The following is a 14,532-nucleotide window of genomic DNA, read 5'->3' on the forward strand; positions in this document are numbered from 1 at the left end:
ATCATCATATGTCGATGATATGGATCTAGTCGCTCCGGACCAGCAAGCCACTGGAAATCCGTTCCTGAAATCCAGACACGAACGATCCAGCGCCAGCCATCACAAAAAAAAGAGGGCTGAGTCCGAAGCTGAGAGTCAACTCCGACACATCCACCCGCCTGTTCTTTCTGTGCCGTTCCGCCTCCTTCTCCTGCCACACTATCATGAACTCTGATCGCTCTTGGCTGGGTGAGTCGGGGTGGAGCATGTTCTCGAACCTACCAAGCGTTGGGGGCTCAGGGCCCATCAGTTTAACTTCACCTGGCACATCGTTGACCGATAGAGACGAGTAGACAGTTACTGTCTAGCAACGTTCTATCTATCTGGTACCGTTCACCAAGAGGAAATAGGTAGATGCTCTAGGTAGTGCCATCTTGAATACTGTGAGTACAACAATATCAAAGAGCCTCCAGATAGGGACCTCGTTCCCGCAGATCATGAACCGTCGTATTCGCAAGTTCTTTTTATAATCTGGAAAATGCTAAGTAACCTATGTATACTCTTACTCACCCGGTCTAACTGTCATAACTCCTCTCACCCAAACATGTCTGGTCTGCGTTCAAGCTAACACGTTCCAGATAGGTCCTGGTGTCCAAGGCCAGCTCTGTACCGCATAGAGCGACCCGCTATCTGTCTGGTGGAGATAATAATTGGCATATGAACATCGCAGGACTGATCACGATGGAGACTAGTGACATTATGGATGAACTGCTATGCATGCCTATCTTCTTCGACTATGATTCATTGGTAGGTTAGATCGGCTATGACAGGCTACATGCAGCAACATCTGGACATTCCACGAAAGCGATGCAATGTAGGCTAGATATAAGACCGTTGTTCATGAGGGATATCAAAGCTAGTCGCGGGATGGCTGTCACTGAAGCGTGAAGCTCAATCGGTTTCGCTCTCTGGTTGGTAGCGAATGGATAGCAGCGGAGGGCCAAGAGAAGGTGTCCGGTAGAGGCTCTGCGGATGGAGGAGTACACACATATTCAATCGATTATATGAGCTGCTTCTGAGTTCAAGTACCTCAAAATGAACGTCAAAAAACAAATATCTTGCACGCTCCATAATTCAGACGGCAATGGAAGGGAAGAAAAACAAAAAGAATGGTCCCGACGAGGGTCGAACTCGCGACCTTGGCGTTATTAGCACCACGCTCTAACCAACTGAGCTACAAGACCATTGGTGAAAAAACGGCGCTTTTTCTATTTACATAGCCAAAAAATCACTTGCAAGAAGAATTGGTGAGGATGAACCTCTTGTAAATGCTCCTATCTTCTAACCTCACTCACACTAGACCCATTCTATCACATCTCATTACAAGACATTTGGATTGATCAGTATCCCTTTCTAGAGGCATGATTGCATCATAATCTCTGCTTGACTGCAGGCGCCCCTACAGTTTGGTAGCAGATGCTACGCTCCGGCCTGCCCGTCCACAGACAGGCTGCAATACTCTCTTTACTGACTCTCTCTACCTCAACACATACGACTGCCACAACCAGAGTGGCCACAAACGATAGCCAGGCATCACAATATACTGGTCGGCCTGCGTATCCACCAATATCTACTAGCTGACCCGCCTCAACCACTGCGCAGCCTGAGGGAAACAAAAACTGACTCTAGTCTCTTTGCACACCCCCCTCCAACCGCATCTTCTCTTTCAGCCACACGTTGCTCATCTACCCTAGCAACACCAAGGAAGTAACGATGCGTCGTGGGTTGGCAAGAAAGCACTAAATTGACTGACAATAAAAGGACCGTACCAAGTGGTGCATTCTGATTGAGGCTTCCGGGTATTCATCGATATCAGAGCTACCCACCCAGGACTCTACGTGGAACATACCGAACGGTTCACCTCATGGGTGTTTATCCCTCAAAGTTACTCGGTGAGAAAGCAGCCACGAACAAAAAGAGCAGAAGGTCATGCATAGGCTTTCTGCTCAGGGATGGAATTAATCCAATCGCCAACGGTTCCAGCGCTGTACAGCTTCATACATTTGCTGCAGGACATATTGCCATCATCAATTCTATCTTCGCCATGGTATTGATATCAAACCCATGGTCTATAAGGGCGAAAAATATCACCAGATGTGGATAAGAGTGATCACAAGGCTGCAGTGCGGTCTGTTCCTCAAATGAGCAAGGGTGGTATTCCATTATCAGATATGATGACGGCCTGGCTGCTACTGTCCTAGTTGCTTTTATGGCCTGCCTCGTTGTTATCGTTCCTACTACAGCAGGAAGCCTGGCATTTGATCAGACACGGACGATGTCAAATTTCAATGTCTCGAGCTACTGTCGACGGCTAGGGAGTCATCATGAGACTTCCCACAGTATGCATACGGCTCTGAACTCAACGTCGTTCTGGCTTCGTCGTTCGTTTCTGCTGTCAATGGTTGCTAGGCCATTATTCAGACTGTTCTTGAGACGGGAGAGTTCTTCACGTCAGCAGGCCAGATACTGATACCTGCAAATCTCTGGTCTGAACGGTCAGTTTACTGTTGTTCAACTGTGGTTGGAATGCCAAAGCAGCGTGGCTAGACCTAGCACAGCGGCGAACACTCGCCATGTATGAAACGGGATATTTCCTAATTTACTGATTTAACCGGCCAGCCTCCGGGAATGCATCATTCTCCTGTGTGACGCAAAGGGATTATAAGTGCCCGATGCATTACTAATTATGAGTGACGAGGTACGCTGGTGTCATCCACCACACCGTCAGCTCTGCCGGTTCAAAGGCAGGCGAAGAGTAAGGAAAATCCTGTCGCAGAGCTCCTAGCTGACGTCAACCTAGTGTCCAACGCTTCTGCATTGTCGAGAGCGGCATCTTCGTAGATTCCAACTCGGAAAGGTACGAATTATGCCGGTGGGCTTGTACGTGCTGGAGTGAGTAGCTTCAAAAGAGCACCCGATGGCAATGACCTATGACGCTCATGGGATGGTTAGATCCAGCGCCAGTTCTGGCTTGGCTTTTGTAGGCATGTTTTTTCCGATCATCCATCAAGCGGGTCTTGTAGCTCAGTTGGTTAGAGCGTGGTGCTAATAACGCCAAGGTCGCGAGTTCGACCCTCGTCGGGACCATCTTTTTTTTTCTTGTCTTGATCTTTTCTGACATCGAGCGGCTGCTCCATTTGAAATGCTCTGGATAAGCTGGATAAGCTGGTTGTTGGTAGTCTATATAGACTTATTGAAACTCCTGTGGATCGCTAGTAATGCAGGCAATGCACACTTCGACGTCCTACATGCACGCAGGAACCGATATCAGTATGAAATGTGGATGGGGTACCCGAACACCGGAGTCATCGATAGTCCACTAGTACCTGCTGATAAGTAGAGTTGGCGGAAATATATTGACTTCAAAAAATTGAATCACCAAATACTGGAAGTGTGCACCGTAACCAGCATAGTATGCTCCTAGGTTGGACACCAAACAAAAGAACAAGATATGGAACATCAGAGCACGGATGCATAATAGATCGACACAGTATTGCTGGGAAGAAAAAAAGTGGTCCCGACGAGGGTCGAACTCGCGACCTTGGCGTTATTAGCACCACGCTCTAACCAACTGAGCTACAAGACCCGCTTGTTGAAATGCTGACGTAGTTATGTCAACATAGTCCTGAAAGGTCTGCAACTGTGAGATCGCCCAGCCAGAATCGATAAATCCCCTCAGACCAGGCCTGGGCATAGTTGAATATAGTCATGACCCCCAACAAGTCGATCGTTCGAGTCTATTGCGTAATGATCACAGATATACTTCGCACGGTCGATGCGCCAAAATATGCCCATAATTCAAAAAGGGAAAAGCCATGGTGCTCAGATAATGTCCTTCAGTCCTCGCTCAGAGGCTCAGATCCCGCAGCGTCAACAGACAGTACCAAAAAACACTCCTCTCTGAAGCACGCCCAGAATAAGAAAGGACACTGATACCAGTTGCATCCAGCAGGGCTGCCCGAAAGCAAAAAAGTGGTCCCGACGAGGGTCGAACTCGCGACCTTGGCGTTATTAGCACCACGCTCTAACCAACTGAGCTACAAGACCCGCTTGATGGAAGATCATGTGATTTGAAGCTTCAGAAGCCAGCATGACAATAGTAGCATGAATTTCTACCCACTCGATAGCAGCTAGGCATGTGCCTTGACTCTCGAGCTTCGTGTTGGCAGTCAAAAACTTCCGATCCATAATGATAGAAGTATGCGGCTGTGATGGTGGAAGGAAGAAAGGGCTGCTTGGTCTTTATGACATGACACCTAGTCCAAGCACCCCAATCTAACATTTAGCGTCATGCAGGTACTTTGGTCGCGAGACGCTGGTTTTTAATCTGGGGACTGAGGAGCATATGCCGCAGGATGCAGGTTGTCGATCCTCGCTGAGCGTGGCTTTCTGAAGGCTGAGCTCAATTGATCTGCTAACCTATAGCAGCATCGTGATTCAATCTTAGATAAATGGCTATTGGCGGAAGAGCGGTTTGGTCGTCGATGGTCTGAACTAGTGGTTAGCCATCGGGTCTGGAATCATGGAATAGGGACTTGACGTCTAGTAGTCTCCTGTGAGGAATGAGCAATCGGATAGTCGAAATGGGGTGGGGGGGTTGGCTAGGTACTTTGTGTATCTACGTTGATTTGTCAGTGATGTTGGCTGTTGCTCTGTATGGTGTATGTTGACGAAGGACGAAGGACCAGGTATGTGCTTCGTGAATTTCGCCTGACATTCTGGCTTGGGAAACCCCCTTCTTATATTCCTCGAGATGTTGCTGCATCTATCACATCTTCTTTAGCGTTCATGGAGGTGTAATTCCACATGGCCTGGGTTGATCGCCTGGCGCTATTGCCCGCTTCTGGGTTTGTAGGATTGGACGAACAATCCACCATTGATATTCAACGGGTTTTTTACTTGTGTCGTCAGCCCTGGTGTATTGGGGATATGCAGTTCTTCAGCTGCTCCAATTCCGTGGAGTTGCTTGGTCGGCTGCTCTTTTGTTGTGGGTGACTCCGATATATATCTTGGATGGTGAAGGCCTCATAAACAGGTCAAACACCCACAAACGAACACAGGAGCAAGGGTGATAGACAGCACTGCCATGTTATCACGCACAAATCTTTCCACATCAACAAGATCATTCGAACAAAGGATATGCCCGGCACATGCCCACTATCACTGATGGACAATCACCACGTTGGGGAAAGATAGACCAAAATGTTGATAAGAAGGATGCGATAGACAACAACGAGGTTCCGATAATCGCTACGGAGGATTGAAGACCATGACTACGAACTTCAACAGAAGTAACTAATCTTAGATCCGCCATCAAAGAGGCATAATCTGCGCCTGACATAACCAGAAAACGAGAGCTACACTAATAATCCAAGAAATATAATCACTAGTATGTACTATTGGCCATATTTCAACACGCAATTGTATGCCATCTCGAACTGACAACCGTGTTAGCAATCCACTCATAAACAAAGCATATTGCAAGGCAACCCGCCTACCTGTTCATCGGTTTGACAGACCAGCACACGAGGTCCCTTGCCCTCATTTTTCGATATATCCAAGATAGTCTGATCCTCGGTTGGCCCCTTCTCATTCGTCGAGGGGTCAATGGCTAGACCGAGACACCGGGCCTGTTCAACGAGCGTCTTGCGCAGCAAAGCACTCTTTTCGCCAATGCCACCAGCAAAAACAACTGCGTCCACCTGGCCGTCCAGCTTGACAAAGTAGCTCCCAATATATCCCAGTATGCGGTCCACAACGATATCAAAAGCAAGTTTGTGCGCATGGGAGGGAGGTTTCTCTACCGCAATCTTAGAAAAGTCCGTGGTGCCAGTCAATGCTTTCCACCCGGATTGCTTGTTGAGGATGTCCTCGGCCTATCCCTCAATCAATGGCAAGAATCGTTAGATTGGGTCAAGAAAAAGACTCACCGTGCTGATGTGCATTTCTGATGTGCTTGCAGGACTTAGATTTCCGGCCTCGTTGGTATAATGGAATACAAGTCTGAATTGATTAGCTATATCGGTCTAGCATTACTTGAGGTACACTCACGATGGGTCAATACTGCCGCTTCGGGTGGCACCAGGTAAACCAGCCAAGGGAGTAAGTCCCATTCTTAACCGTCAGCCCCGTTTGCACTCGCAAATCAAAGTTGATCATCTTACGTGGTGTCAACAGACTTCCCATCCTTGATCACGCAAACCGACGCACCACTCCCAATATGCATGGCGATAATGTTGGTCTTTTCAATCGGCTTGTTGAGAAACTCCGCGACAGATCGCAGAACGAACGAGTAACTGATCCCGTGGAACCCATACTTGCGAAGGCCATTTGCCCTGGCAATCTTCTGGTTGATCGGATATGTCTTGATATGCTCCGGTATCGTCTGGTGAAAGGCTGAGTCAAAGAATGTGATACTCCTGACATTGGGGATCTCCTGCCTGCACGTGCGGATAATCTCCAAGGCAGAGAAATTGTGCCTATTCATCAATCGGGGGTCAGTAGCCTTCAATTGCTCTCCTCTCCAACCGCACATACAATGGAGCTAGGTTCTCGAATTCTTCCAGCTGGTGATAAGTGTCATCCGTTATTACCACAGACTCATTGTAGTCGCCGCCATGGACAACGCGGTGGCAGATATATGCCAGGTCTTCCGGACTAGCAACCTCCGAAAGGTCAGGATCAGAGAAACACCGTTGCAGAAGGAACTTGAAAGCATCTTGCGGCGTTGAGATACGATCCTTGAGCTCCTCGCTGTGTTCCTTCGAACCTCGTGTGTATTTCAGTTTTGGCGGAGGAGCTGTGATACCGGAGACCTGCGCATTTGCGATGACTTTTGGCGGACGTTCCAGCGTATAGAAAGTAATTTTCACTGAAGAAGATCCCGCATTGACAGAGAGGATGGACTTGGGTGCCATGTTGGACGCGGTGAGGGGGGACAGAGGGCTACAAGCAACAGTGGGAATGGAGTGATCAGTGATGGTTGGGCCGTAGCATTAATGATATATCCAAGGGAATTCGTCTATTGTAGTGTGGATGTTCCATTCGCCATGATGGATTGTATATCATGCCTGGATCGCAGTGAGTTGGCTGTTGCGGGATTCTCTCCTGCTTTACTGCGGTGATGTCAGGGCCCGGTTCATGGTGACGTAGTGGGTGTGCAGTAGTAAGTATTTATTCCTCGCCAAACTATCTACTTGAATGCATCAACAAAGCTGGTCATATCTAGCCTCCAGTGTACATTTCAATTCGAACCAGTTCCTTTCTTATCAGGAGCCATAAAGAAGAGAAGACATCGGATTCCTTTTCCAGTTGGTTTTATAGACAGTCGATCGCCGATCATACATTCATCTGGTTGTCACCCGCGTGGATCGAACTCAAGTGTTTACTTAGCAAGCATATTAGGATACTAGATACTGCTCGAAGAAGTGACCTTTGAAAGTCGTCATCATGCCTGGGGAAGTCATTGACAGACCAAACCCGCAGGCGCTGCCTTCCCATATTCCCGATGTGGTTGAACAGTTGCAGGTGAAGCTGGATTTGACGAGTTTAGAGCAACCGGCCTGCGATGCCTTGTTCAAATTCCGTCGAGCTGCTTCATACATCGCTGCAGGTAAGACAGTTGCTGGTCGTGCATGAAGAGGAAGTCATGATTGCTGATAGTACCTAGCAATGATCTTTCTGCAAGATAATGTGCTACTGAAAAGAAGCTTGACGCATGACGACATAAAGCCTAGATTGCTTGGTAAGAAATCATATATGCTATATATGCAGTAGGTATCGCGCTAACTACATCTTAAGGTCATTGGGGAACATGTCCCGGCCTGATATTGGTATACTCTCACCTGAATTACCTCATTACAAAGCGCAATCTCAATATGCTGTATGTCGTGGGACCAGGACATGGTGCACCAGCCATCCTAGCCTCTCTCTGGCTGGAGGGCTCGTTGGAGAAGTTCTACCCAGAGTATTCGCGAAATGCGGAGGGCCTCGCCAATCTCATCTCGACTTTCAGTACAACAGCCGGGCTGCCTAGGTCAGACTTCACGTATCCTGAGCCTCTCATATGCCCATGCTAACTCACTGAAACAGCCATATCAATGCGGAAACACCAGGTGCTATCCACGAAGGAGGGGAACTGGGATACGCACTTGCTGTATCATTTGGTGCAGTTATGGACAACCCCAATCTGATCGTTCCATGCATTGTGGGCGATGGAGAAGCAGAAACTGGCCCAACAGCAGCGTATGTCAATCGACGAGGAAACCATTCCCCTCGCCACCTTCATGCTAAACATATGATAGATCTTGGCACGGCATCAAATATATCGATCCTGCAGAGTCAGGCGCTGTGCTGCCAATCCTGCACCTGAACGGATTCAAGATCAGCGAGCGCACGATCTTTGGCTGCATGGACGACAAGGAGCTGACCTCGCTTTTCACTGGGTATGGGTACCAGGTCCGGATTGTGCAGGATTTGAATGACATCGACACCGATCTCCATCGATCTATGACCTGGGCTTTGGAAGAAATCCACAAGATTCAGCAAGCAGCGCGATCCGGAAAGCCCATTATGAAGCCAAGATGGCCAATGCTGATTTTGCGCACACCAAAGGTACGTTGACCCCTAGGTGTCTCGAATATCAACTAAACTTCGTTGCGCAGGGATGGTCAGGCCCAAAGGAAATTCATGGCCAGTTCATTGAGGGCTCATTCCATTCACATCAAGTCCCCCTGCCCAACGCAAAGAAGGACAAGGAAGAGCTGCAGGCCCTCGAGAAATGGCTTTCCTCGTATGGGCCCAGAGAACTTTTCACTGAGAATGGAGATGTTATAGATGAGATTAAATCCATCATCCCTACGGATGATGCGATGAAGCTTGGTCAGCGTGTGGAGGCATACAAGGCTTATCTGCCACCAAAGCTCCCGGACTGGAGGAAGTTCGCCGTGGATAAAGGTAGCCAACAGAGCCCGATGAAAACGACCGGAAAGCTTATCGACGAGGTCTTCCAACTCAACCCTCACACTGTTCGATTGTTTTCACCGGATGAATTGGAGAGCAACAAACTGAGCGCCGCTCTGGATCACACTGGGAGAAATTTCCAGTGGGATCAGTTCTCTAGCGCGAAAGGTGGCCGGGTCATCGAAGTCCTGAGCGAACATATGTGCCAGGGTTTTATCCAGGGTTACACGTTGACCGGACGCACGGGTATCTTCCCATCGTATGAGAGCTTCTTGGGAATCGTTCATACCATGATGGTGCAGTACTCCAAATTCATCAAAATGGTAGGTTAATTCTTTACACTCGCTACCTCCCCTCATGCATACTGACGGCAGATATCCAGGCTCAAGAGACCACATGGCACCGTAGCATAGCCAGCATCAATTATATTGAGACAAGCACGTGGACACGGCAGGAGCATAATGGATTTTCACACCAGAATCCATCTTTCATCGGGGCAGTACTCAAATTGAAGCCCACGGCTGCTCGGGTTTATCTGCCGCCGGATGCTAACACTTTCTTAATCACTCTCCATCACTGCTTGAAGTCGACGAACTACATCAATCTCATGGTTAGTTCGAAGCAGCCCACTCCGGTGTATTTGACCCCAGAAGAGGCAGAGAGCCACTGCAGAGCAGGTGCATCTGTCTGGAAATTCTGCAGCACCGACGATGGTCTGGACCCAGACGTAGTATTGGTTGGAATCGGCGTCGAGGTGATGTTTGAAGTCATTGCTGCTGCCGCCATTCTGCGCAAACGTTGCCCCGAGCTTCGCGTACGGGTGGTTAACGTCACCGATTTGATGATCTTGGAGAACGAAGGCGCACACCCGCATGCGCTCACCACCGACGCGTTTGATAGCCTGTTTACATCTGACAGACCCATCCATTTCAACTACCACGGATATCCGACTGAGTTGCAGGGCTTGCTGTTCGGACGGCCACGTCTGGAGCGCGCTACCATCGGCGGATACATGGAGGAGGGAAGCACCACGACACCATTTGATATGATGCTTGTCAACCGCGTTTCACGCTTCCATGTAGCACAAGCGGCCATTTGTGGGGCGTCAAAGAGAAATGAAAGAGTTCAGATCCGACAACAGGAGCTGTACACGGAGTTGGACCACAATATGGTAGAGACCAAGAAGTACATCCTCAAAAACCGAAAGGGTGAGTTGCCTCGTCTTGTCGTCTATTCATTTCTTGTCTTTGTTCTGACAGCTTCTAGATCCCGATGATATGTACGATATGCCGAAATTCGAATAAGGTCGTCGTGTTGAGCATGGGACCTTATCCTATTCCACAATTTAAATTTAATGTAGATAGAATTGGTTAATTGTCAATTATGATCAGTCAGTGCTGTCATGATATCCATGTCACACAACAAGATGTGCTGCAAGGCTAGGTAGACGGTATAAAACTCCTCAAGGTATATGGGCAAGATGGCTTTCTGCAGATTATCCATGCCAATAGTATGAAATACCCGAAGCAGAGCAACTCAGCAGATACTGTACTTACGGATCATGCATTGTATATCTTGTAGTTTGATTCTGCAAATGGAGACATCCCTGCCTCAGGCCAATAGACAGGGAAGCCAAGCGGCTGATCAAACGCGTTGGAATTCCCCCCCTCATCAACCACCAGTCTGAACGTCAACAACAAACTCTTCAGGAAGCCCTTGAACACGATGACATGTTATTTCTTCGGCCTAAAGCATCCAGATATCCATCGGAGTCGGACACCATGTTGCACCGGTCGAATTCGTATTTTCGCCTAGTCTGGCCAGAATCCCAACTGCCAGGAAGCTCTTACAGTGACACGACCGCTGAAACAGGATCGTGGCGTGCGCAAGGTTACTCCGTATATCATTGGATCAATATGTTATCTTCCGACTGCATGATGACAGAGGCTATCTCATATAGCGCAATACTTGTTTCTCAGAACAAATTTCCCCGGGATGGAGGTACTCACTAAATTTCGGCCATAAAGTACTGTGTACTTATCAGGCTGCCCAGTCGCCTTCGGCCGCTCGAATACTGGATCTCGGGGTTCCGGCACTCGGAAGTTGGAACAATTCTCAGCGATGCGGCTAAACCCAGATGGGTCGTGCTTGCGAGTCCCAGGCCAGCCACAACTGGTAAACTGCATTACCTTGTGGGCTTCTCTTGAACTCCCAGTATCCGCCGGGTCCCGACAGGCGGCATTGAAGGCCGTGCTCGTGTCTTGCCGAATGACATCCATGCTCGTGTCTAAGCGGCCCGATGGGAACACAAGTGATTCAGGAACCTAAACCAGGTCTCAAGTCGAATCAGGTCCCTCCGTTGCCGTGCGGTTGTCTCCGCCTATGTCCATCTAGGCCTCAAACAGATCGAATCATGAAGTAGCGAGAGGTACGTGTTGGAAATTTCGAGATCTATCCGATCTCTGGATATGCCAGAAGGAAAAAAAGAAAGAAAAAACTGGGCCATGGGGCTGTCATACTGATAGTCTGATAATGTGGTTGAACCCGCCAGAGTGGAGGGATGTTGTCTCCATCCTTTTGAATCCATTTTTTTCTTGCTCTCTTGCTTCGTACTTCTTCGTTCTTTTTGTATATTGCTTTGTTGGTTTGGCTGCTCTTGTCGTGGGCTGCGTGACGACTATCTCAAACGGGTTGTATACCTCAGCCACTCTTTTCCATCTCTGGTCTCACCTGCGATACCTTTCTGGAGCTATAAGATCACACAAGTCCTACCCGTGGAGCGGGTGCGACTCTTTCTCTATCTACAGCTTACACACATTCCCTGAGAGCTACTCATCTCATTTCCATTCTTTCTAACCGCGACCACAAACTGTCCTACGGTCCTACCCCAACAATGTCTAAAGTAACCCCAGAGCTTCGAGAGCAACTGAAGAATAGTTGCCACCCTCTGATCGATGGCGTCGGCACTGCTTACGGATACCAGCCTTCAATGGCTGCTGGCATTGTCTTCTGCGTGCTCTTTGGTCTCTCGATGATTGTCCATACAGTTCAATTTGCTTGGAAGAGGACCTGGTGGTGTTGCGTTTTCAGTATAGGATGTCTGAGTGTGTGACTCTCCTGGAATCTCGAGACGGTCAAAGAGCTCACAAATTCCCCAATATAGCCGAAGTAATTGGCTGGGCCGCTCGCACATGGTCCGCCGAATGTCCCTATAACATGACCGCGTTCTTGATGCAGATATCTACTCTGATCATCGGTGAGTAGCCATCCTCGCAACCAGCATACTCCGGAATAGACACCTAGGCCATACTAACAGCAGCGTAGCACCCACCTTCTTCACGGCAGGAATCTACGTCCTCCTCGGCCGCTTCATCACCCTCCTAGGCCGCGAATCCTCCTGCATCGGACCAAACCTCTACCTCTGGATCTTCGTCACCTGCGATATCGTCTCACTCGTCGTCCAGGCCATCGGCGGCGGCATGGCCTCCGCCGCGACAGACAAAGTCAACGGCGACACCGCCCCAGGCACCCACGTCATGGTCGCAGGCATCGTCTTCCAAATGGCCTCCATCACCATCTTCGTCGTCCTTGCCGCGGACTTCGTCCGCCGCACCCTCCGCCGCCGCCTTCTGCAGTCCATGACCGGCTCCATCGTCCCCCTCCTCGCCGCGATGGTCTTCTCCGTCGTCTGCATCTATATCCGTAGCATCTACCGAACTATCGAGCTGTCCGAGGGCTAGAGCGGGTACCTGATCACCACGCAGCGGTACTTCATTGCCCTTGACGGCGCGATGATGGTCTGTTCGGTCGTCATCTTTAATATTTTCCATCCGGGCTGGTTGATGCCCAGTGCCAAGTCCATGGACTTTCATAGGGAGCTCCATTCGGCGGATGGGATGGCTGATATGGAGCTTCGGTAGCTTTCGTAATTTCTTCCGTTGTCAATCAGTCAGCTGTTGGCTTTGGTCTTTGTTTGCATTTGCGGTCTTGTATTACCGCGCTGAGAAAAACAACCTGGGGTAAAAACCTTACGAACAATGATAATCATAAAGATTATATATTAAATCCCTTTTCTTCTGTTCCTAATCGTACCACTGCCGAGATACTCGCAGATCGCAAGTCGGCGATCAAGGCATACCCAGAACTATCGCATTGCTCGAAGCTCAGACCACACAAAGTAAGAAAAAAACAAAAACGACACGCTTAGAGACCGCATAAGAAAACATTTATCACATAGCATCATCTCAAGACCCTCAGTTAAATAATAAGACAGGCATCAACCCGAAAGGAATTTCGGCAGAGAAGAAGAAGAAGAAGATACTCAACTCCATGCTTGAACCAACCTCTATTTTAAAATCGAATAAATCATACACCGTCAACGGCTTCAATCCAGCCAAAGACACCGCCAATGGCCAAAGTCGCAGCTCCCCAGATGGCACCCCACATCGTCGCTCCACAGACATCCACCCCCTTCACCGTCCCCGCCACCTGGAAAACCGTATTGAGGATGACCACGCTAGCAAGGAGCGCCGTGCGCAGAACAAGGACCCGGGTCTTGGGGGATACTGCGCCCCATGTTTGGCGGTAGATGGCGCATGCGAGGTACTCGTCCTCGCTGTTGCTGGTGCAGGCGCTGCTCTTGTTGGAGGCTCCGGTAGAGCTGACGAACAGGAAGTCTCGCGCAGCCCAGCCAGCGGGGAGAAGAGTGATGAACAAAGCTGGGAGCCCGGCGGGCCCGGCGTGAACAGCCCTGATATCTGGGATATTCTCGAAGTGGACGACGAGGTAGGCCGGGAGCCAGGATGCGTAGCTGAGGTACAGTGCTACGGAGTAAATGGCTGCTGCCGCAACTGTTGTGTAGAAGGCTGTTGGGCGATCTTGCAGGATGGCGCGGTTTGAAACGGCGTCAGACGGGGCGTGTGGGAGGTTATGGACAGAGGAAGGACGGCGGAGCAGGACGAAGGGGATCGCGGTCGAGACCAGGCTGATTGCATACGATGCGAGAATGGTGGTAGGCCGGACACCATAGAAAGATGACAGCAGAGAATAGGTGGGCAGATGGGTGAGGAAAGTAAAAGACATCACGTCCCGTCCTAGGTCATAACATCGTCAGCGCTTGATCCGGAAGCGTGCCATTCGCAACGCCGGGGTCATAGCTTACCATCAAACCCAAGAACCCAGGCCAATCCCACCTCGACAGCCTTCCAGACCATCAAGCCGCCCACTTCCCACCATTCCTCCAGGTGCTTGCTCACATGGCCCAACTCGCCCAGAGTGACCCTGGAAGTCAGGGTGAAGAGAACGGAACTCAACAGGAGGCTGTTAAAAACAACCAGAAGGAATCGCACCGGAGAAGGGACCCGCCGCAGCTGCGATTCTTGGGCTGCGCGCGCAGCTTTCGCCGTGTCGACGGTCGACCGAGCAGACTGTGTGGTTTTGACCACAGCAGAAGTAGAATCTCTCCGACGCGGAGCCATAGTTTTTGCTTTGCTTCGACGTTTAAGCTCTTCAAATATATTATAAGACACGGAG

The 14,532-nt window shown here is 49.5% G+C and overlaps 4 protein-coding genes and 4 non-coding genes across 8 annotated transcripts; 3 read left to right on the plus strand and 5 right to left on the minus strand.

The window, feature by feature from the left end:
* Positions 1–1,149: 1,149 nt before the first annotated feature.
* ACLA_038640 lies at positions 1,150–1,223 on the minus strand. Its single transcript has one exon. It is a non-coding gene; the product is annotated as a tRNA-Ile (tRNA).
* Positions 1,224–3,052: 1,829 nt separating this feature from the next.
* On the plus strand, positions 3,053–3,126 carry ACLA_038650. Its single transcript has one exon. It is a non-coding gene; the product is annotated as a tRNA-Ile (tRNA).
* A 425-nt stretch (positions 3,127–3,551) lies between these two features.
* ACLA_038660 lies at positions 3,552–3,625 on the minus strand. Its single transcript has one exon. It is a non-coding gene; the product is annotated as a tRNA-Ile (tRNA).
* A 387-nt stretch (positions 3,626–4,012) lies between these two features.
* On the minus strand, positions 4,013–4,086 carry ACLA_038670. The gene has a single exon. It is a non-coding gene; the product is annotated as a tRNA-Ile (tRNA).
* A 1,349-nt stretch (positions 4,087–5,435) lies between these two features.
* On the minus strand, positions 5,436–6,956 carry ACLA_038680 (putative acetate kinase; the record flags this gene model as incomplete). The annotated part of the gene is made up of 6 exons (XM_001271078.1): positions 5,436–5,477; positions 5,538–5,915; positions 5,970–6,042; positions 6,091–6,153; positions 6,204–6,518; positions 6,577–6,956. The coding sequence occupies 6 exons, from the start codon at positions 6,954–6,956 to the stop codon at positions 5,436–5,438; spliced, it is 1,251 nt and encodes a 416-aa protein (XP_001271079.1).
* Positions 6,957–7,488: 532 nt separating this feature from the next.
* On the plus strand, positions 7,489–10,304 carry ACLA_038690 (putative phosphoketolase; the record flags this gene model as incomplete). Its single annotated transcript, XM_001271079.1, has 8 exons — positions 7,489–7,651; positions 7,709–7,783; positions 7,840–8,074; positions 8,131–8,283; positions 8,343–8,652; positions 8,703–9,323; positions 9,383–10,208; positions 10,267–10,304. 8 exons carry the CDS (start codon positions 7,489–7,491, stop codon positions 10,302–10,304), a joined length of 2,421 nt encoding a protein of 806 aa, XP_001271080.1.
* A 1,589-nt stretch (positions 10,305–11,893) lies between these two features.
* ACLA_038700 (RTA1 domain-containing protein) lies at positions 11,894–12,740 on the plus strand (the record flags this gene model as incomplete). Its single annotated transcript, XM_001271080.1, has 3 exons — positions 11,894–12,104; positions 12,164–12,256; positions 12,325–12,740. The coding sequence occupies 3 exons, from the start codon at positions 11,894–11,896 to the stop codon at positions 12,738–12,740; spliced, it is 720 nt and encodes a 239-aa protein (XP_001271081.1).
* Positions 12,741–13,365: 625 nt separating this feature from the next.
* On the minus strand, positions 13,366–14,477 carry ACLA_038710 (uncharacterized protein; the record flags this gene model as incomplete). The annotated part of the gene is made up of 2 exons (XM_001271081.1): positions 13,366–14,093; positions 14,162–14,477. 2 exons carry the CDS (start codon positions 14,475–14,477, stop codon positions 13,366–13,368), a joined length of 1,044 nt encoding a protein of 347 aa, XP_001271082.1.
* Positions 14,478–14,532: the final 55 nt, after the last annotated feature.

This window comes from Aspergillus clavatus, genomic scaffold, assembly GCF_000002715.2.
Source record: "Aspergillus clavatus NRRL 1 1099423829802 genomic scaffold, whole genome shotgun sequence".
Taxonomy (NCBI): Eukaryota; Fungi; Ascomycota; class Eurotiomycetes; order Eurotiales; family Aspergillaceae; genus Aspergillus; species Aspergillus clavatus.